Source organism: Artemia franciscana, unplaced genomic scaffold (assembly GCF_032884065.1).
Source record: "Artemia franciscana unplaced genomic scaffold, ASM3288406v1 Scaffold_1071, whole genome shotgun sequence".
Taxonomy (NCBI): domain Eukaryota; kingdom Metazoa; phylum Arthropoda; class Branchiopoda; order Anostraca; family Artemiidae; genus Artemia; species Artemia franciscana.
Genome location: NW_027062734.1, coordinates 103,660 through 125,569, shown reverse-complemented (window position 1 = coordinate 125,569; position 21,910 = coordinate 103,660). Strand labels below are relative to the sequence as shown.

Sequence of the window (21,910 nt, the reverse complement as noted above, 5' to 3'; positions counted from 1 at the left end):
TTAAATGAAAGTAAGGAGCGACATTAAAACTTAAAACGAACAGAAATTACTCCGTATATGAAAGGGACTTTTCCTCCTCGACACCCCGCTCCTTGCGCTAAAGTTTGATTCTTTCTCGCAACTCTACTTTTTAAAATAATAAAAAACTTCAGCGTAAGGAGCGGGGTGTCGAGGAGGAAAAGCCCCTTTCATATACGGAGTAATTTCTGTTCGTTTTAAGTTTTAATGTCGCTCCTTACTTTCATTTAAAAAAACTTGTTTTTTTTTTTATTTAATCTCAGGGTAGGATTTTCACTGATTCAGGGAAAAGCACAGTAAAGCTTTGTGGTTTAATGTGTCTTTTAAGATGGCACTTTTCTTTGAAATTTATATGGTACTAACAGTGTGAGGCATTTTCAATTCTGTCGAATAATGCAGAGGATTTTCTCAGCAATCTGGTTGGTTTTCTTTTACCGACTGTTATATCACCAATAGTTAATCTATAGTATTTATAGTCGGTAAAAGGAGGGACTGCATTTACTTATTTAGATTCAAGTTTTGCTAGACGTTATATTTACTCTATTATCGCGATAAAATCGAGGCCCACCAGGGTAAAATTTTACAGATCCTTTTTTCTGACTGGCTAAATACTAGCAGGGAAAGGGGGGGGGTGTATATCGTTGGGGGCTAAGCTAAAAATTACTATTTCTTTCAAACTGACCGTTATTCGAAGTTACCTAATAGTGAATTACGCCTTAGTCTAAAGGCATCATCTTCCTCTCAATTACAAACCACATAAGCACATCAGCTGTACTTTATATGCTTTGTTATTTCTGTAAAACTTTAAAAGAAAAACACTTAGGCAAAATAAGAGACAATACAGGTAACATATTCGGGGAAAGGGACTAAAAATTTCCTAAAAAGGAAAGGGACGGGGAAACGCTCCTCCTCCAACCTAATCTATTTAAAGCCTCCCTCTTTACACCCTCCCAGGAAGTTCCCATTTCCTTTAAATCCTTATTTATGACATCCTCCCAACCCAGACAAGGACGACCTGCTTTCCGTGTAGCCCCAGACGGTTGGCCAAAAAGGACAATCTTCGGTAATCTGTCATCCTTCATCCGTAGAACGTGGCCTAGCCATCTCAACCTTTCTTTCATTATAGCCCCAGAAAGCGGGATTGAACCACACTTTTCGTACAACCTACTGTTTGAAATACGGTCAGTCAGCCGGGTACCCAGAACAATCCGTAGGCAATTTCTCTGGAAAACATCTAGTAAATTTTCATCTGCTTTTCGGAGTGTCCATGCTTCAGAGCCATATTTGACCACTGTCATCACTGTAGCTTCCAATATTCTAATCTTGGTTTGTAGGCTTATCTTTCAATTCTTTCAAACTTTTTTTAACTGTGAAAAAACACCCTGAGCTTTAGCTATTCTACTTTTAACATCTTCACTGCTCCCACCATCTTTACTAATAATACTACCAAGGTAACTGAAGCTCCCAACCTGATCAATCTTTTCGTTACCTAAGGTCACCTGTTCATCTTCACTTATTCCTAACCTTAGTGACTTAGTCTTCTTAACATTAATTTTCAAGCCTATTTTAGCACCCTGAACTCGTAAAACCTCTAAAAATTCATTCATTTTGCTCACACTTTCATCTAATATGCTTAAATCATCAGCATAATCTAAGTCCAAGAGCGTTCTTCCTCCCCATTTGATTCCATGGTCTCCAATTGCCTTTCCTGTGCTCCTTAAGACGAAGTCCATCAAAATGATCCATATAAAGGGGGATAGAACACAACCCTGCTTAACTCCTGATTTAATACAAAACCAGTTGCTAACCTCATTTCCTACCTTAACCGCAGCAGTATTATTCTCGTACATAGCGCAAATCACTTTAATGTATTTTTCTGGTATACCATATAACGATAAGACCTTTGTTAACGCTGTTCTATCAACAGAATCGAAAGCTTGCTCATAATCGATAAAACTAAGGACCAAAGGTGTTTGACAACGAAGGGACTTCTCAATTATTAACCTAAGAGTGAAAACATGGTCGACACATCCTCTACCTTCTCTAAAACCGCATTGTTCTTCCCTTAAAACTTTGTCTACAGCATGTCTCAGTCTAAAAAGTATCATATTACTCAGTAATTTGCTACCTACTGAGACCAGACTAATGCCCCGATAATTCCGACATTCACTCTTGTCACCTTTCTTATACAGTGGTTTAATTAAGGTTTTCCTAAAATCATTGGGTACTTCCCCTTTTTTAAAAATCATGTTCATAATCTTCAGTAGCTTATTCCTAACCTCAGAGCCACCATATTTAAGGAACTCATTAATCATATTATCAGCACCTGGGGCCTTATTATTTTTTAATCCTTCTAGTACTGTCGCTAATTCTTCCTCACTAAACAAATCTTCCTTCACATCCAAGGTATCCCAAACTTTTTCATTTTCATCTATATCTTTTCCTGCAACTGTATCTCGGTTTAGCACATTCTCAAAATGTTCCACCCATCTTTCTTTAACTTTTTCCTTATCACTAATTGTGGCCCCATTTCTATCTTTAACTGGGACTAGTCCGGATCGGCTACTCCCTTTCAATTTATTAACATGCCAGTATAATATTTTACTATTATGCCGTCTAGCCGCATCTTCCAGATCCTCAGCAATTTTATCCATCGCCTCCATTTCACATCTCCTTAGTTCATATTTTAATGCTTTCTCCACTTTCTTTACATTCCTTTTGTTTTCATACGACCTATCGCTCAGATAATTCTTATACAAACCCCTTCTACTCTCTATTAAACCTAAAGCTTTTTCACTAATATTCCTAGTTGCTGTCTTAGCACTCTTCCCTAGGACACCATCAGCAACTTCACAAATTGTTTTTCTGAAATTATTCCATCCATCTTCCACATTGTCAAATTTTAAACCCTCAAGTTTAGTACTCATTTGTTCCTGGAATTTTTTTCTCAAATTTTCATCCTGAAGTCTACCAACATCATAATCTTCCGGGAGGGAGTTACTCTTCCGAAATTTCAGCTTTAAATTAACCCTAGACACTACTAGATGGTGATCTTTACTTTTAACATCAATAACGGCACTCCTATACACCCTAGTATCTTGTATTGATCCTGCTAGTCTTCTGTTTACAATAACATAATCAATAAGGTTTGCTGTCTTACCATCACGTGAATACCATGTCAACTTATGGGCCATTTTGTGACCAAACACCGTATTGGTTATAACTAGGTTGTTATACCTACAAAATTGCAAAAGCCTATAGCCATTACTGTTTTCTTTTCCTACACCAAAATTACCTAGGCTAGGATACCATCTATCCCTATTTCTACCAACCTGGGCATTAAAATCTCCTAGCAAAAACACCATATTTCTACATGGTACCCTGTCTATTTGCTCCTGTAACTGTAAGTAAAATTCATCTGAGTCACTAGTATCTCCATCAGTTGGTTCAATGGGGGCATATACTACTATAACTGATACCCTAAACTTTTTAGTCATAAAATGAGCAATTAGTATTCTATTATTAATACCTTCCCAGCCTAAACAAGACTTAGCAGCTTCCTTATTCATCATGAGCCCTACTCCCTGTCTATGTACCCCATCCTTCCTTCCTGAGTAAACAAATTCTATGTCACCTAATTTCATGCTTCCTACCCCTGGGATATGAGTTTCTGAAACTCCTAATAAATCCAGTTCAAACCGTCAAACGTCGAAGACCCAACAAAACAAAAATATTCATATCCATAATAGGATTCCCTCCCAAAGTAGCAAATCAGCCATAGCTCCCCTCGTTAAAATTTTTAAAAAAAGTTCAGAAACTTAATTAAATACAAAAGTTATTCCCACCCGTGGTAGAATGCCACAAACTTCAAAAAACAAGCTTAACAGTATTGAGCTTAATAGCAGGAAGTTGTATCGACTATTCCTCCTCGTTAAAAATTTCAAAAAAACTTATTAAGTTAAAACTTATTAATGTTGACACACATGGCAGGATGTTATAAACTTTCAAAAAAAAAAAAAAAAAAAAATGCTTACCAATATTAACATCCGCAACAGGTAGAACTTCCAAAGTAGCAGCATCAACTATTTGTTCCCTCGTCAAAAATTTCAAAAAATAGGACATCTCAGAAATAATTGACCTGATTTCTATTTTCAAACTACCAGTCTTCTTACCCGCTACAACTGCTTTAATATGCTCCCCTCTCTTCCTCAAAGTCCTTTCAACAACTTGAGCGAAAGCACAAGGGTCAACTAATGCCTCAATTTCTTTGACAAGCTTTGCTATATCACTTTTCCAAAGTCTCAAAAGACACACAATTTTTTCTTCATCCCTTCTGCTATCTTCAAAAAGCCGTTGAAGATCTCCTACGACGTGCTGCAAAAACCAAGTGAAAGACCTGATATGAACTATGGATTCAACACTAGATGTGGCCTGTATTGTCAATTTTGCGGCAAGGTTTAGTTTATGCTCAGTCAAAGTTAACAAGACTCTCTCACCCTTCAGAGCATTTTCAATAGGGTCATTGACTGTACTAAAAGTGTCAAGAATTAAGCGTAATAAACAAACATTTACTTGTTGCTCTAAAAGTTCAAGAAAATCTGCAGTATAATCACAGGCCATTGCAGAATCTGTTGTTGGAGATTTACTCGATTCCAATAAATTAGATAAGTTTTGAAATTCTGACAGAACCTGTAAAGAAATACACATATCAAGAACAGAATTATAACTGGAATCCAAGGCTCATTTTCAGAAACAGAGTATTGAGAAAATTGAAAGTATGGCCTATTGATCCTCCTTCAAATTCACAATCTTCTTCAAATTACATCGTAATCATCATTGAGAATTTTAATATTGCGTGGATTTACTGATGACAGGGGAGGGGGCTAATATGGAAACCTGCGGTTTTGATACAAATACGTCTTAGATTAGCCCAATAATTCCTTTCTCCCCTTCAAAACCAAGTGAAAGATCTAACGTAAACTGTAGATTGAATAGTAGACATTTTCTGCATTGTCATTGTTGTTGCAAGTTGTAGTTTATGGTTAGTTAAACTTTACTAGAAGGCCCAACAGTTACGTATGATAAGGAGACATTTACTTGCTGCTTTAAACGTTCAAAATAATATGCCGTATAGTCACAGGCCCAGGCAAAATCTGTTGTTATAGAATTGATTGGAATAAACTAAAAAAAACAAAAACTCAATGTCTTATAGAGCCTGTCAACAAGTGTTTATGAATAGGCCATCAGTGTAGCTGATAGAGTGCTATTATCAGAAGTGCTAAATTTGTGCTCTTTATTTTTTTTTTATTTTTTTAGTAGATGTTTTCTGTTTTGTCATTGTTGTTGCAAGTTGTAGTTTATGGTTAGTTAAACTTTACTAGAAGGCCCAACAGTTACGTATGATAAGGAGACATTTACTTGCTGCTTTAAACGTTCAAAATAATATACCGTATAGTCACAGGCCCAGGCAGAATCTGTTGTTATAGAATTGATTGGAATAAACTAAAAAAAAAACTCAATGTCTTATAGAGCCTGTCAACAAGTGTTTATGAATAGGCCATCAGTGTAGCTGATAGAGTGCTCTTATCAGAAGTGCTTAATTTGTGTTCTTTATTTATTTTTCTTTGGGTTTAATTACAAGTGTTTTATTGCGACAACATGAACATAGAATTTAAAAGCAACATTCCACTTGTGATCAGTGATGAGATTTCCATTTGTGTTCTGTTGGATAGAAAAATTCCAACGGGAGAGTTTAAAACGCTTCTTCTAAGAAACGTACATAGTGATCCCAATAATTTATGACGCTTCTTCTGTGATGATGTAAACTGTGATCGTTATAATTTGTGATTTGGCTCATTGAGCCATGGTTTTTAGACGAAGCTGTAGCCGTTCTACGATATAGCGTAGTTCTTCCCTTTCTTTTCCTTTTTTTTTACCAATAAGGTATACAGTCTATACAGAAATAACATTTCGAGTAAAACATAGGATTGAACTTAAGAGATCAACAATTTTAATTTACTTATTTCTAAAAAATGCATTTTATTTTAATATTATTATTCATTACAAACAAAAAGCACGTATATACAAAAATTAACTTCAAAATGAACCCTTAAACATCTCTCTATAATATTTCAATGCGCCACTAGCGGCGACGAAAAACGAAACAAAAATCACTGCTTCTGATGCAAAAAAGTGTTTTTCCTTGTTGCCCAAGATGGCGGACAGTGATTCTCCAAAATAAGAATTTCGGCTATGATGATTCCACTGGCGAACCTTTCATTTCAACCCGACATAACAATCGTGAGGTTTCAGACAATTTTTCAAGATTCCACAAATTTGTTTTCGCAATAAACTTTTACCATTAAGATCAATCGAAAGAATGGTTAACATTGCTGAATCAGCTTCAAATGGCAATTCTTTGACAGTTTTCTTCAAAATAAGTTTTTCAATTTTCGGTTACTATGGGCAAGAAACTCGGTCTTTATCAGGCTGCGGCAGAAGTCGCAACCATGATTCAATGTTCAATAGAACAAGATAATATTCTACTAATAAGTCAAACCTAAAACGATTAGAAATTACAGCAAATAAAAAAATTGTTTTTAAAACAAAACAAAAAAATTACAATGAACTGTCAGGAAAAACTGAAATCAAATAGCAAATACAACAAACCAAGTTAAAGAAAACAACCAAGTTCGAAAGTTGCAAGCAATCATGCAACTTTTGTTACTTCAGAAAGGCTAACAAGCCAAACGAGTAGAAAAACCAAGAGGCGGTCTCTGATAGGTAAAGTTTACTGTAATGTTTCACCCATTAGAGTTCCATTTTAGCATATCAGCCTGTGCCATCACAGTCGCATATTACTACTGTTCTGTCCTCATTTTTGCAATAAGCGATCAACCAGAGGTCATAAATAATCCCAAGGAGGCTTCTTTATACAGGAATTTTAAGTTCTAAGGCCTTTTCTAAGTCATACTAAAGAGATTGCACCACAGCAAAGTGCCATTTTCTGCCGCAAACCAACAATTTTGGCCAAATAGTTAACAAAGATAAAATAGTTAATGGAAGAAAAAATTAACCAATATTTATCAAAGAGGATGTGCCACAGGGGACACCAAATCAAAGTGCCAGGATCCGATTTCAAAGACTATGAAGATCGATGAATACGATGTCGATAAAGAATGACATCATAGAGGCTGACACGAAGATTGGCACGCGGGTCGTTCCAGATGTATCTTTTGCAAAAGATAAACTATGACAGTACTTAATCACTTTAAATGACTTCTGACACTATACAGACATTTTAAATTGTCAACCTATAGCTAAAAATAGACTGAGAAATTATACAAGGAGAAATTTTTGAAACTTGAGAATTTTTTTTATCTACAGAAATGCTAAATCTACACTTTTTTCCTAGAAAATCTCTCTCTATCTCTCTCTCTTTATATATATATATATATATATATATATATATATATATATATATATATATATATATATATATATATATATATATATATATATATATATATATATATATATATATATATATATATATATATATATAGACTGAAAAGAAAATAATCAAATATCAGTAATAGACAAGATTGAATTGATCATCACCTAACCATAAATCTGGGGAGAGGGGAATCTAAGCAGAAGCGAATTTTCTAAAGAGGAAATTTTTCGTCTGGAGGGATTTTCAAGGGGAAATTGTTCACGGAGAGGGGAGGAGGGGGATTTCCCGGCATGATTTGAACAACGGTCAGAAACTAAATTAGAAAACAAGTCTCTTCGAAAAGTGAAGAACACCCCTTCCTCAACCGTCGATCTTTACGCTAAATTTTACATTTTTGGCCCAGTATCTTAGGAGTGAATCTAGAAACACAAGGGCCAGTTTAATCCGAAAAAGAAGCTTTTTAAAGTTCTAAAAACTTTAGCGTACGGGCGAGGGTTGAAAAAGGGGCAATCTCCCTTTTATGCGGAATAATTTGTGTCTGTTTAATGTTCCTCCTTACTTTCAGGTGCAAAAACTCTTTTTTTTTATTATTTAATACTAAATCAAGAAACATTCCCAAAGCATTACGAGACGCTAAGGATTAAACGGAGCAGATTTGTTATTTTCATACAATCGCACCTGGGTTTACTTATTGTGTCATTTTGTCTGGGCCTAAAAGCCCAGACACAATGGGAAACACGTGTATTATCCGAAAAACAAACAATATTGTTTGTTTCTGAACAAACAATGTAGTTTGTTGAAAAAAAAAATTTAAATTGACTTTAGAGTCGATTGCCTTTTAAAGTTTTTATTTTCTATCGCAATGGGGAAAATCAGATAATTTTTTGGGGGAGGGGGTATTTGATATTTAAGAAACGTCAAAGTACAATGGAGAAATTTGAAATAAGAATTTTCATCAACATAAATAAGCTAAAAAACCTTCCTGGTTTGATTTTTTTCTTTAATTTATTTGATTTTTGAACTTTTTTAGCTTCAGCTTCACTAGAACTTTTAAAAATCAAATTTCACTAGCTTACTTTTTCATTAAAGGAACGAAGTATACTTCCATCACTTTCGTCAACAGCTAAAGCAACTTCTTCCGAGTGCTTGACAACCTCTGCAATCAGTGATTCAATATCTTGTAAATCTTGGAATTCCACCGTTTTTGAAAGTTGATCCAGAAGACGATCAATATTAGACACAAAGTTGGAACTCCCATCGTCAACAATGATTGTACCATTACTTTTTGGGGTTCTCAAGTGAGACATCAGCGTATCTAGCAGAGCTTCAATCATTTCGACTAGCGTTTTCCTGGAATACTTCAAAAACGTTCATGGCTAAAAATGTCGATAAATTTTTTTCAGAATGCACGAGAAAATAAATCGACTATCAAGCGTCGCTCGCTAATGCCACGTCGGTATCGTAAAAAAAATTGATCATGTATCTTAGGACAGACGACGAAATAAGTAGATCTCTTGTCTACCCCCCAAAAAATCGTTTGTAGATATCTATAATTCAATTTTACCATCCCAACATGCCACCATTCCCAGATACCAGCTTTGAAACTTACCATCCGCTGTACGGAAAGCTAAAACACTTTTAGATGAACAAGTTACGTTTCGAATTCTAAAAAAACACTAATTAAATTAATTTTAAATCTGTATTTTTATCATAACTAAAATATGAAACGTCTTGTAATGCTAAGATGGAAGCAGTGGACTTAAGCGCCTTTTCCGTTAGAGAATTATACTTTACTGAAGCCACTTTGAACTAGAGCTTATTATTATCATTTGGTTTTCACGTGAAATGTAACATGTTAGTTACATATTAGCGCCATAACTTGTTATCTACCCGTACTCATGGCAGAGCAGTTGTAAGAGATTTTTTTGCAACTTCTAACTGAAATTGACATCAATATTCAAGAGGAGAATGATGAAATCATAAAAAATTCAAACTCAAAAATATGCGCAATACTGGGAAAAGGCCGTATGCAGAGGGGGAGGTACCGTGTTTGAAGCCCCCCCCAAACTTTTCTCCAACTCGTAAAAAGTAAAATAAAATGCATATAATTAGATTTTGTATGCATTTTGTGCCCCACCCAAGTTTTTTGTAGCCCCCCCCCAAAAAAGAAAATTCTGTATGTCCTTGACTGTGAAGAATGCTTATTTCAAACAAAGCTTATATGAAGAAAGCATAATCTTAAAAAAAATAATCCACTATGTTTTTATTATGTTTCTCTAAAATAGTTGATCTTCTATTCTAATCCTATTGCCTTTATCTCAAACCAATAGAATGAGGACGTGCGGAAAAGACTGTCTACAAAATCTCTTTTGATATTGATATTCTTTTATTTCTTCATTTATTATTATTATTTATTCATTTCCCTGAAAATTCATCCGGAATCAATTGATTCAGAAAATTGATCAGAGGGGAAATAAAAAAAAGTTGCGAGATTTTCTTTTTGCTCTTCTGAAAATTTACAGTTGTGGAGATACGAACTTTTGATATCCGACTGACGAAATAGAACAAGTTTACATTCTTTTTTATTTCTATATATTTATTTGAAATCCACTCACTCTATTATAAAATAAAAAGGAGAGAACGATATAGGAAAATAAGAAAAAAGCTGGAAAACTTAAACTGCTAATACAAAAAACAGTATTTGAGCGTAGCCTAGTAAGAAAAAAAGCAACAAAAATTACAATTGAAACAAGAATGTAAACACTAGATTATCTAAAGTTTTCTTTAATATTTTTCGCAAAATTTCAAACTACGGTTCTAGACCAGCAATGGTACACTCATTAATCAATCTAGAATTTTCTGTCCACAGTTATATGTGAAGCCAACACGTGGGAAAACAGATTCTGGTTTTAGCAGCTTATTATATTCAGGCACAAACACAAGGATCTTTTAAAGGCATAATATATAGGATACTACGCTGCGTGATACTGTGGTAAATGTTGTCAAGGCGAAGACATTTGAAATGAAGTTTCGCAGAAACAACTGAACCTTGGAATAGTTATAGAGTTAAATAGTTCAACATTAACGGAAGAACTAGTTTAGAATTTTTTCGATTGATTTTGATAGGTTTTCCTTTCAACTAGAAGACACAGGCACCTTCACATCTTGTTACATACAGCCTTTACGTTGGGTGGCTAAGAATAAAAGTATCTTGCTTTGTGTGCTTTTTCTAAATAGCTTGTAGGCTGATACTTTGCGAAGTTCAGAAGCTAAATTTTACACTTCCAAAAAGCGGTACATTACCATACGAATACCCAGAATAGTTTTTTTGTTTCATTTTAATGTCAGGGGTTAAGACTGAAGATGACCCCCTTATGGATCATGGTAAAATAAATTACCTACATTAGTATTTATACTAAGACGGTAAAGTGCTTATCTGCCAGCAACATCATATCTATCTATCTATATAAAAATAAATTGTCTGTGTGTGTGTGTGTGTCGAGTGACGTCAAGTTTGTGTGTCAACTGACGTCATGCGCCACCCCAACAGCTAGTAGGGAATATAAATGACGACCGGGACACTCAAAGAGAAAGCGACCGGGACACAAGGAATGTTCGATTAGCAATCAGGGACACAGGGAAACAACAACAACGGGGACGCCGGGGGGCACAGGGGGATATATAAATGACGACGGGGACACAGGGAATGTTCGATTAGCAATCACCATCAACAAAGCTTAAGGGCAATCATTAGAATAATGAGGTATAGGTCTGAATACAGATTGTTTTTCCCATGGACAATTGAGTGTTGCATGTTCAAGAGTCGGTAAACCTGACAATCTATTTATATGCACAGACAATGGGACAGCCAAGAATGTTGTATATTCGCAAGTTTTACGTAGTTAAAAATATATATATATCTATCTATATTCACAGGTGGGACACAGGGACACAACTACAATGGCGCGTAACTAATATGGCACGTAACGACTTACGCGCGCGGGGAGGCTTGGGGGGGCAACAAGTGCCCCCACCAACTAGGTGTTGGGGTGACGCGAAGCGCCACCCCAACAGCTAGTAAGATATAATTTACAAAATTAAGAAGCTAAGATTTATCCTTCATGTACCAAGTATAAATTTTTTTATTTCAATGGTAGGAGGTTCAGTCCAGAGACAACCCCCTTTACCAGCCAATAGGTTATAGTAACTAAAACACTTACCTTAGTATGTTTACTAAGAGGGTAAATTGCTGTTTCTGCCAAGTTTTCAACCAGATGTTTAAGGCAAATATAGATAGACATCATAATATTTTGGTTTGTGTTCCTCTCTCCTGGGTTGATAAGCTTTGAATTAAAGTTGTCTAATGATTTTATTATTTCATTCCATTCTGCCAGAAAACTCTGTGAAAACAAACATAGTAGATGAATATGATAAATTTTTCGTCAAAATAACTGATAAGACACCGTAAAAAGATCCTCCTGGGTTGATAAGCTTTGAACTAAAATTGTCAAACGATTTTATTATTTCATTTTATTCTCCCAGAAAACTCCGTGAAAACAAGGACAGAAGATGAATATGATTAATTTTTTTTTTTTCAGTTTTATGACGATAATAGATAGTCACTTTTTCATTTATCATTAGTAAGGTCTGGTGTAAACTATAGATCTTAGCAGGCAGCTGGGAATAAGCAGCGGCTTGTAGACAAGGCACTTCAGTGGACAGACAAGGCAACTATTAGCGCATATTTCTGTGTTCGCACCAGTACGCTTAATACGTTGCCCAGGAATAATTAATTTTTCCTAAACCACTGACTAGCCTTTCACAATATTTGTGTGGTCGAAGAACTCAGCTCCTGACTGAAGAACTCTGGTATCTACAACCCGTTTTTCAAAATTACACTGTCAAAAATTAAACGCTCAGCAAAACACAAAACAGTCCAAAATTTCCAAATGAGAGTCCATCTAAAACAGTGTCATCTAATAATAGTAAGTATAGCTAGCGTTGCTTCTCTCCCAAGCTCAACTAAGTTCAAACAAAATTGATCATAAGCCAATAAAATGCAGGCGTAGCTAAATTTGAACGAGGAGCTAAAGCATACAACGAAATAAGTCAGATTTACCAATAACTTATATTTTCACTGGTCAGATACTGGATCCCAAGAGGGGTGCTTTCTGGAGCCTATTACTTTTATTAAAAAAAAAAACACAAATTGTAGCTTTTTAGCGTCAAATTAACAAGCTTTGCGCATTCAGACTGTAAAGCCTTTGTGCCTAGAAAAAACAACTTTTTATCCCCCACTGCTTGCTTAGGCCTTTTGGGCCCTTGGCTGGAATATTGGCGACTCATTTGTTCTGCCAGTGCCCTAACACCTCTAATTCTAATGCCATGTTTAGGTGTAACTACTGCAGTCAGTTTCCTCTTTATTACTAAACAAAATTCAATCAATGAATTGGAAATGCACATTCAAGAGATAAAAGCAGGTTATATCAAATTAAATGAAAATACTTATTTGCTTTGAAAAATACTCATTTGCAATTAGAAAAGACCCCGCCCCCAATCGACCTTTAATAAGATTCTGTGTCCATCTGTGCGTACATTTCAGTATAAAATGGATTCTTTACTCCACAGATGCAATCCCCATTGTGAAAAGCCCTTAGCCAGAATTCTAGAATCCATCACCTCAAAAGCTATAGGAATTTATTCTGATTTCTTTGTTTTTGTTACAATGGTAACACAGATGTCAGGGCTGTATCAATGAGGGAAGGGGGAGGGGTCGGTTGGAAACCCCCTAAAATATTCCTTTCTCTCGTAAGTAGGTTTAAAAATGTAGGTGAAAGCTATTTATCCTAAAAAAAAGTTTCTGATTCAAATGGTCTTGAAAATGTACATAAAAATCTTTATTTGAGACAGCTAGAAACAAACTATAGAATATAAACCCCTTCTTTTTCGTCCCTGTCGCCCCGTCGTACTCCCTCCTCCAAACAAGATTCTTTCGATAAACTCCTCCCCTCTCCCAAACTAAAATACCAGATTAGGCCCTCACTAATGGGTCACCTTTTCATTTCTTCAGTGTTAGCGGCTTAGTGGGTGGTTTTCGGGAGAGGATTAGGGGACAATTTGATCTATGAAATAAAAATTAATACCTTCAAAGTAGATACAGTCTCATGAAATGTTGATGATTGAGCCATCATATCTATTACTTTCTTAGCAATCGTAATGCTTTGGACTAGACTGTTAACTTGTTCTAACTCCAATTGCACAAAGCATTCTATGGCACCTTCCAGTAGCAACATACAGGCTTCATGTGGCTCGCCTTTATTGCCTGCTTCTTCAAAAGCTGTGAGAGTGGCAAGGAGAAATTGATCATCCACTATTTCAGACGTTGCTAAAATGAGCTCTTTCAGGCTTGATGACAGGGTTTGAATAACTTCTTGTGACAATAGTAAATCATTTTTTGATAATAAAAATTGGACCTATGAAAATACAACCATTAAATTTTGATAAACAACTTTAGCCCATAGAAAAGGGGGGGAAGTGATAAGAGAAATCAGGTGTATTTACTCCAAGAATCCCTCCCTGAAAAGTAGAATTTGTGTGGTAAAAATACACTTTTGCTTGTTTGGCTCTGGTTTTGGCTGTCATACTTCAAATGATTGTTAACTAATTATTTCTAAAGTTAAATTGTGAGCCTAAATAGAAATAATAATAGTGAAGAAAACTGTTAAGAAATAAATTACCACCTGATTTAAAGAATAAAATCAGTCTCAAATAAAATGGCATATCCTTAGAATTTAAAGAAGTAAAGAAAAAGAAATTGTCAATGATATTTTGTTGCTGTAAAGACGTAATAAGAAGTTAAAGAGAGACGAATACCAATGCCCCTACTATAAAAAATAGAGTATAAACATATGCTTTCTATAATTAAAAATATTAAACTTACAATATCTCCTCTGAGTAATCTTCAAACATCCCCTCCCCCAATATAAAAAATTTTTGTGCTGATGTTGTTGGGTGTAGTTGTGGCAAAAAAGTTTGTGGTTTCTATTTCACTACTGAAAGTGTAAATCTCCATCCTGCTTCCCCCCTTGAAGTTTTTTTGCGAGTCAATTGACTACATTCCTAAATTAATAAAAAAATACTTTCCAAAAAAAGAACTTTTTCAAAGAAAAGTAAACAGCCGCATTAAAACTTGAGACTAGTAGAAATAAATTCCTATTATAATTCAAACTCAAAACGAGCAGAAATAACTAATAAAGAATAAATGAAACCCTAAACCAAAGGAAATTATATAAACAATGACAGCTAACATAAAAATAACAGGTATTAACATAAATGAATCAAAAATCTTAAAGCTAAGCTAAACTGAATATTCAATTCAAAATTAGAATGAACAAAAAATTACTGCAAACAGAAGCTTGGCCACACCCTCTTCTCTTTCTCCTATCCATAACAGTATATTGCCCATTGCGTAATTTGTGTTTTATTGAAAAATATATGTCTTGAACAGTCCTTGAAAAGAACTAATAAAAAAAAACTGAATGTTTAATATATAATGATATTAATTGCTAAAAACTAGGCACTTCAAGATTTTATTTCATTGTAACTCTTGTTTTTCAACGTTGTAGATATAAAAGATATGCGTAATATAATTCATTTTCAGTAAAGCACAAATGACACAATAGTCTTTAAAACTTCTATTGTTAGAAGAGGGGGAAGGAACAAGAGCCAGATTTCTGTTTATAGTGATTTTTGTTTGCTTTAAACTTGACTTGAATATTCAATTTATTTTTACTTAGGACTATTAAGCATTCCTGGGATATTGTAAATGTGACCTTCTGACAACCAAGATGCATAGAGTATCTTTTGATAGAGCTCAACATCCCCCTCAACGTTCTCTGAAAGTTTCAACTTAATACCCTTAACTATTCCTGAGATATTGCACACATGATTTTAACAAGCTGGGTTCACATTGTATCTTTTGATTTAGTTCAACATCTGCTGAAAATTTCACTAAATACCATTAGCCAGTAAACCCTCAGATATTGCATATCTACACTTTTGACAACTGGGATGCACATACCTGTATTTTGATTATGTTCAACATTCCCCTCAACTCTGATGGCTTCAACTTAATACCCTTACCTATACTGGGATGCACATACTTGCAGTCTGATTAAGTTCAATATACCTTTCAATATTCTCTGAAATTTTTAATTTAATAGCTTTACCTATTCCTGAGACATCATAGACATGTCATTTTGACAACCAGAATGCATATGGTGTTTTTTGATTTAGTTCAACATCCCTTTTGACATTTCTAAAAATTTTCAACTTAATTAGTGCAGTTATACAAAGTAACAACTGGGATGTACAGAGTGTCCTTCAGTTCAACATCCCCATCAAAAAATGATTGTTTAAACTTGATATCCTTCCCTAACTACTCTTTAAAGATTGAAGATGTGGCGTTTTGACGACCTGGATGCACAAAGAGGACAAAGTAGGTGCAGCTCCTGCTGTATTCCAGCTATGATCAAGTATAATTAAAAGGCTCTGAGATAACTAGTTGGTGCTGTCAGCAAAAATTACAGCAAAAGCTGAAGTCGTTGAGACACATCAAGCAGAACAATACCCCCTCTGCCAATTCACACGTTATGGTACTTACCAATTCTAAATTAGATCTTGAACTGATAAATAAGATTCATTTGGAAGTACAAGAAAAGGATAACCTTTTCCATAGATATGTCCTTCTTTTGTCCATTAGAAACAGAAAAAGATCCAACACCTGTATATACCTAGCCATCAAGGAATCAGAGGCAATGATCAAGGTGACTTCATTAACAAGTTCTTGAATTAGGAACAACAGTGGGAAATAATGCTAGGAGTGTATTAGCCCTCATTAACTTTGCTAGTCTTGTAGGGTAGGAAAGGTCCTGCATGTCAGATATCACTTTGGTGGCATGTCTCTGCACATCTTCCAACACTTTTATGGCTTTTTTAAAATAAGGGGAGGCTAGAGACATTCCAACTTTAAGCTTAGGATGCACAAGTCCCTTATACAGAAGGCTGATGACTTTAAGGGAACAAGTGGAAAGAGTATGCATAATTAGCCACATGGTTGAACTAGCATCAGCAGCAGACTTCTCAGCATGAATACTGAATTTTGATTCATTATCCATAGTGATTCCAAGATCTTGCCCAGTATTTACAGAGGATATAGGGTGACTTGAGAAAAAGTAAGAGGAACAAGGGTTCATTTTGCCAAAGCGAATGACATGGCACTTGACAACATTAAATTTAAGAGGCCAAGCCTCAGCACACTGGTCAAGCAGTCCAAGATTATTTTGTAGAAGGGCATGATCTTCACAGGACAAGCCTGGTCCAATGAGCTTCAGGTCGTCAGCATAGAGCTTTAGTTTATTACTGATAGTGGAAGCAGCATCATTGATGAAGATGTTAAAAAGTGTAGGACCAGAGCCAGGACTTCTCTTAAAGCTTGACAGCACTTAATTTGATTACAAGTTGCTTGTGACAAACTTTGTCAAAAGCTATAAGAAAAGTCAAGCAGAATCATGTCAGCAAGTAACTTATATGGTCATATGATTCAAGGAGATTATAACCAAAGGATCTTCCAAAACAAAAGCCATGCTGTAAGCTGTACTAGAGATTATTGCATCAAGATGTCTAATAACTACAGAATGGATTATTCTTCCAAGAACTTTAAGAACTGCTAATGTCATGCTAATAGGTTGGTAATTTTCAGCAAGGTCCTTTCTAACTTTCTTAAATATTGGAATGATATGGGCTGTTTTCCAATCCAGAGGTAGTCTGAAAAATTTTAATGATAACTTGAACAGTAAGGGAATAGGTTGAGACAAAACTGTTTGACATTCATGGAGGATACAAGAATGAATGCAGTCTGGATGAGCAGATTTATTCATTTTGAGAAACATAAGTTCCTTTAGAACTATTGTATCATTAACCAGAATAGGTTCCATATTGTGTGATACATCATATATAGGGGGTGGGGGAAAAGCAATACTTGAATTGGAGGAAAAAAGAGATACAAACTGTTGGTTAAAAATTTAAACTTTCAGCTCAGGTTCAGCAACTGGTTAACTATTGTGCACGATATCAGGGACTGTGCATCTGCTGCAACATCTCTGAGAGGCATAAGAATAGAAATATTTAGGATTTTCTGTAACATCCCTCATAGGATTATCCTTCTCTTCAACTCCTTGATATGGTTGGTTGCCTAGTTACAAAAATTTGAAGAGCTGATAATCTTCTGAGGTTTTCTTTTTCCTGTGATATTTTTATAGTAAATGTTTTCTATTATTTAGGTTACTTGTTTCAGTAGGTAAGAAAAGTAGACTTTGGCCAAATTCTGGTACTTTTCAACATGCATAATTACAGTTTTCACATTAGACTGACTCTCATCAATATAATTGGTGATAAGCTGTTCCAAGTAGCCATTGGCAAGTTTTTTGGAGACTAGTTTGTAATTAACATACTTTCATTGCTTGTAAGAGGGTTGTTTAGTGGGCAAATATAACTCTAAATAATTATAATTTGGCTGCTATTACCAGTGGGTGTGGTTATTATATTCTTAATGAGAATGTCAGGCTTACTGAGAATAATCAGATCAAGAGTCTTGGGTGACATATTATGTGAAATTATTTGACATAGGGAATTATCAAAGGGCAGACAAAGAGAAAAATCTCTAGTACAAAACCGGATCCATTGGATTTCAGGAAGGTTAAAGCCCCCCAGAAGGACAAGATCATAATTGCAAAATTGGAGATCACTTGTGATAACACAGCATTACTTATATAAACAACACCCACTACAATTGATATTGTATATTTTCATCCTAACAGACTCAATTCCATCAAAAGTTAGATAACTAAAATGCATGAGACTTACTTTTAGTCTATCTCATATATAAGAACACTCCTCTGTGACAGTGGGGAATTCAGGTTAGAAAAGAGTTGGTAACTATTAATTTGGATTTCATCAGGTAATAAGGCTGACATGGTGTTTTTTGGTGCAGCTTCTGTAACTGCTGCAACATCCACCTGTGACATTAACATACAAAAGGAAAGTTCTGAAAGTTTATTAGGGGGGCAATCAACATTGGAACTAAGGAACTTCATTTCTTGAGAGGTAGGAATGTCAGAGGATCCAGAGCTAGTATAAGCAGCAACCAAAGAACCAGGAATATTACTGGAAACTGCACTGTGAAATGACAAGGAAAAATACTAGTAATAAATAACTTTTAATTTCCCTTCTAATAAACACTTGGGATTATCTAGGGAAATATGGGTGGGACTCATCCAGGGGAATATGCTAAGACCAGATCAGCCTATACAAGAAGAACACTAAGGCCTGAAAGTAATCAAAATCTTGCACTATCAAATCTCTCTGGTGCTAACTGAAATCATTTTTTCAACTTTTTTCTCATTATTTGAAGTGTGATGTTATTTTTCATGTTAAAATAAAAAAAGAAAGAAAAAAATATGACTTCTCCAGGTCTTATAGATTTCTCCTATATACAGGGTAAACCAATACTGTCAGAGGTACCCTATGATAAAGAAAAAAACGGTAAAATTCTAGTTGATTGACGTTTAGCTATCTTGGAAAGGGGTTAGGTTAGGAAAATGAAACTTTCAGGGATGAGTCTAAAGGCTAAAGTATGTCCCTGTAAGGTATTTTGAAGTACCCACCTCCACTTCTTCTCCCTCTAGAGGGCCCTGACCTTTGAAAATATGTGTGTTATAAAAGTGAAACCTTGCAAAATAGATCTTCTACTTGAATGAAGCACAACAAAATTGTTTTCAGCTTCACAGCTTTGCTCAATCCCAATTTATGAGGTTTTAAAGATATGTAAAAACATTTCCTAAATTTTGAAAAAAGACATTGATATGGCTCAGAATTCTACTCAAATGGCAGGAATTGCATTTTCAGAGGTAAAGGTAGAGAAACAGCAACTGGTAACAGAAAATTAACGTAAAATTTTGTTTTGTCAAAAGTTCATTAGGTATGTAGGCAAATTTCAAAGCCCTCTAGAGGGAGAAGGAGTGGAGGTGGATGCTTCAAAATACCTTCCCGGGACATACTTTAGCCTTTAGACCCATCCCTGAAAGTTTCATTTTCCTAACCTAACCCCTTTCCAAGATAGCCAAAAGTCAACCAACTAGAATTTTACCAAACTAAAAAAAAAGGAATCATTAGATTGCTATTCTTATGTTCTTTCCTATGGTTAAAATTGGATTTAGCATGTGACAATTCATCAACAGCAAAGAGAGATATTATTAGAGCTATTTATGGGTCCATCATTAGGAGGTCTATTGTTAGGCCTATGCTGAAAAGTATCATAAAATAAGAATATAATGATGCTACTTTTACTCAATATTTCCTTCTAGGATGCCACTACTCTATACCCTTGCATTTTGGTCATGCTAGGGAATCAGCTCTTTTAATTTTAGGAAGAAAGGTCAAATCAATTCCTATGTTGGCTTGAGCAGCCATTTAAACTGCAGTAGATGTACACATGATTCAATTAGCCTAATAACATAGAGACAAAGTGAATAAACTACTTGAAGCTTGTTTTTGTGATCTCCAAGCTTAATAACTATTTAAGTCACAAATGCCCCTGGTGGCCCCATACCTAACCAAGGACATAGGTTTGTACAAGGCTGAAAAAACACTGAAAAGGCTGAAAAATTATAACTTTGTAGTATACAGCATGTTTTTTTTTTTGTTGATGACATTAACACTTCTACTTTCACTTTTGTCAGTATTCATAAATCATCTTTAATTAATATTAGAAATTCAGTGAATTGGGATAAAACTATTTAATGTTGATTTTGGTCATACTGTTGCCATTCTTCACAATCCAGAAAGTCCACAAAGTTCTGTTGCTTCTGTGATTTGCTACACCAAAGTAACTAATCTATATAGGGGCCACAGCTGAACATTAGTTTTTTTGGTAAAATTCTTGTTAATTGACTTCTTGCTATCTTGGAAAGGGTCTAGGTTTGAAAATGAAACTTTCAGGGATGAGTCTAAAGGCTAAAGTATGTCCCGGAAGGTATTTTAAAGTACCCACCTGCACTCCTTCTCCCTTTAGAGGGCCCTGAAATATTGCCTACATGACAGGTTTATAACTATTGGAATTTTGACAAAACAACATTTTACTTTATTTTCAATTACTAGTTGCTTTTTCTCTGCCTTTAGTTCTGAAAATGCAATTCCTCTTATTTGAGTAGAATTTTGAGCCATATCAATGTTTTTTTTTCTTCAAAATTTAGGAAATGTATTTGCATATCTTTAAAACCTTATAAAATGGAATTGAGTAAAGTTATGAAGCTGAAAACAATTTTGTTGTACTTTCTATTTTGCAAGGTTTCACTTTTAAAACACAAATATTTTTAAAGGTCATCAAAGGTCAGGGCCCTCTAGAGAGAGAAGGAGTGGCCATAGTTGCTTCAAAATATCTTCCCAGGACATACTTTAGTCTGTTGATTCATCCATGAAAGTTTCATTTTCCTAACCTAAACCCTTTCTGAGATAGCAAGAAGTCAATTAACTAGAACTTTACCGCATTTTTTTCAGCAAAATGGTAATGAAGTCCTAATAGGCTAAATCGGACTAGAAAATATTTGAGTGTAGGCATAGTGAAATGCAAACTGTTATTAGCTTTAGGTGTTCAGGCCTAGTACACAACAGGGGATAAATAACAGTACCAATAGGTCATCAAAGTTCCTTCCTCTTTGAGGGAGAAGCATTGCATATAGATTCTCCAAGAATCTCTGTGTGTATGTGCTAGCCATATATAGCCTAGCCTCTGGATACACCCTAAAGTTTCACCTATAGAGATCAGTTACCAGGATAGAACGATTTCCATTATCTAGAATTTTACTAAGATTCATCATCAAAAGATAAACTCACTTTCTCAGAGACTAAGGACGCAGAATCAAAGCTTTGTTTAAATCTTATTTCAATTTCCGTCATTTTTTGATTCAAAATATGACACTGAAATGAGCAGCGTTGTACAAACTGATTTTGAAAAAAAAAATGGCAAATGTCGATTGCTCTTTTAAACAGAGACCGTGTCCGAAAGCTTATTTCACAAAGAATGCTGCATCCAGATGCAGGGTTAATTCTGAATACTCAGTCCGAAAGCTGTTTTCGTCATTTGTTCTTTGAAGCTCAAATCTCTACTCAACAGCAACTCAGTAGTAGGAGAAGAAACAGAAATAAACCATCAGATTGAAAACAGCCTCTATGTAGCTCCTAATCACTTTGCTACTACTGCAAATTAAAGTACTGGACATGCTTTTGTTCTGTCTAATGGAGTAGCAATTTTTCTCTTACAGATAATGCATGCACAATTGTCAAGATTTTGTATAGCTTAGGTCAGACACAGGGTATATC

General features: G+C 35.1%; 1 protein-coding gene across 2 annotated transcripts in view; it reads right to left on the bottom strand.

The window, feature by feature from the left end:
• LOC136042311 (uncharacterized) overlaps positions 1-21,545 on the bottom strand; it is a 44,894-nt gene extending 23,349 nt beyond the window's left edge. The window contains exons 1-5 of one of the 2 annotated variants that reach the window (XM_065727261.1): positions 21,425-21,545; positions 13,618-13,947; positions 11,695-11,874; positions 8,551-8,832; positions 4,053-4,707 (exon numbers count right to left, since the gene is read on the bottom strand). In XM_065727261.1, the coding sequence (XP_065583333.1) occupies positions 4,053-4,707; positions 8,551-8,832; positions 11,695-11,874; positions 13,618-13,947; positions 21,425-21,487 (1,510 nt within the window). In that variant the 5' untranslated portion in view covers positions 21,488-21,545. The remainder of the gene's footprint in view (positions 1-4,052; positions 4,708-8,550; positions 8,833-11,694; positions 11,875-13,617; positions 13,948-21,424) is intronic. The other variant, XM_065727262.1, reaches the window with a different exon arrangement.
• Between the last annotated feature and the right edge of the window lie 365 nt (positions 21,546-21,910).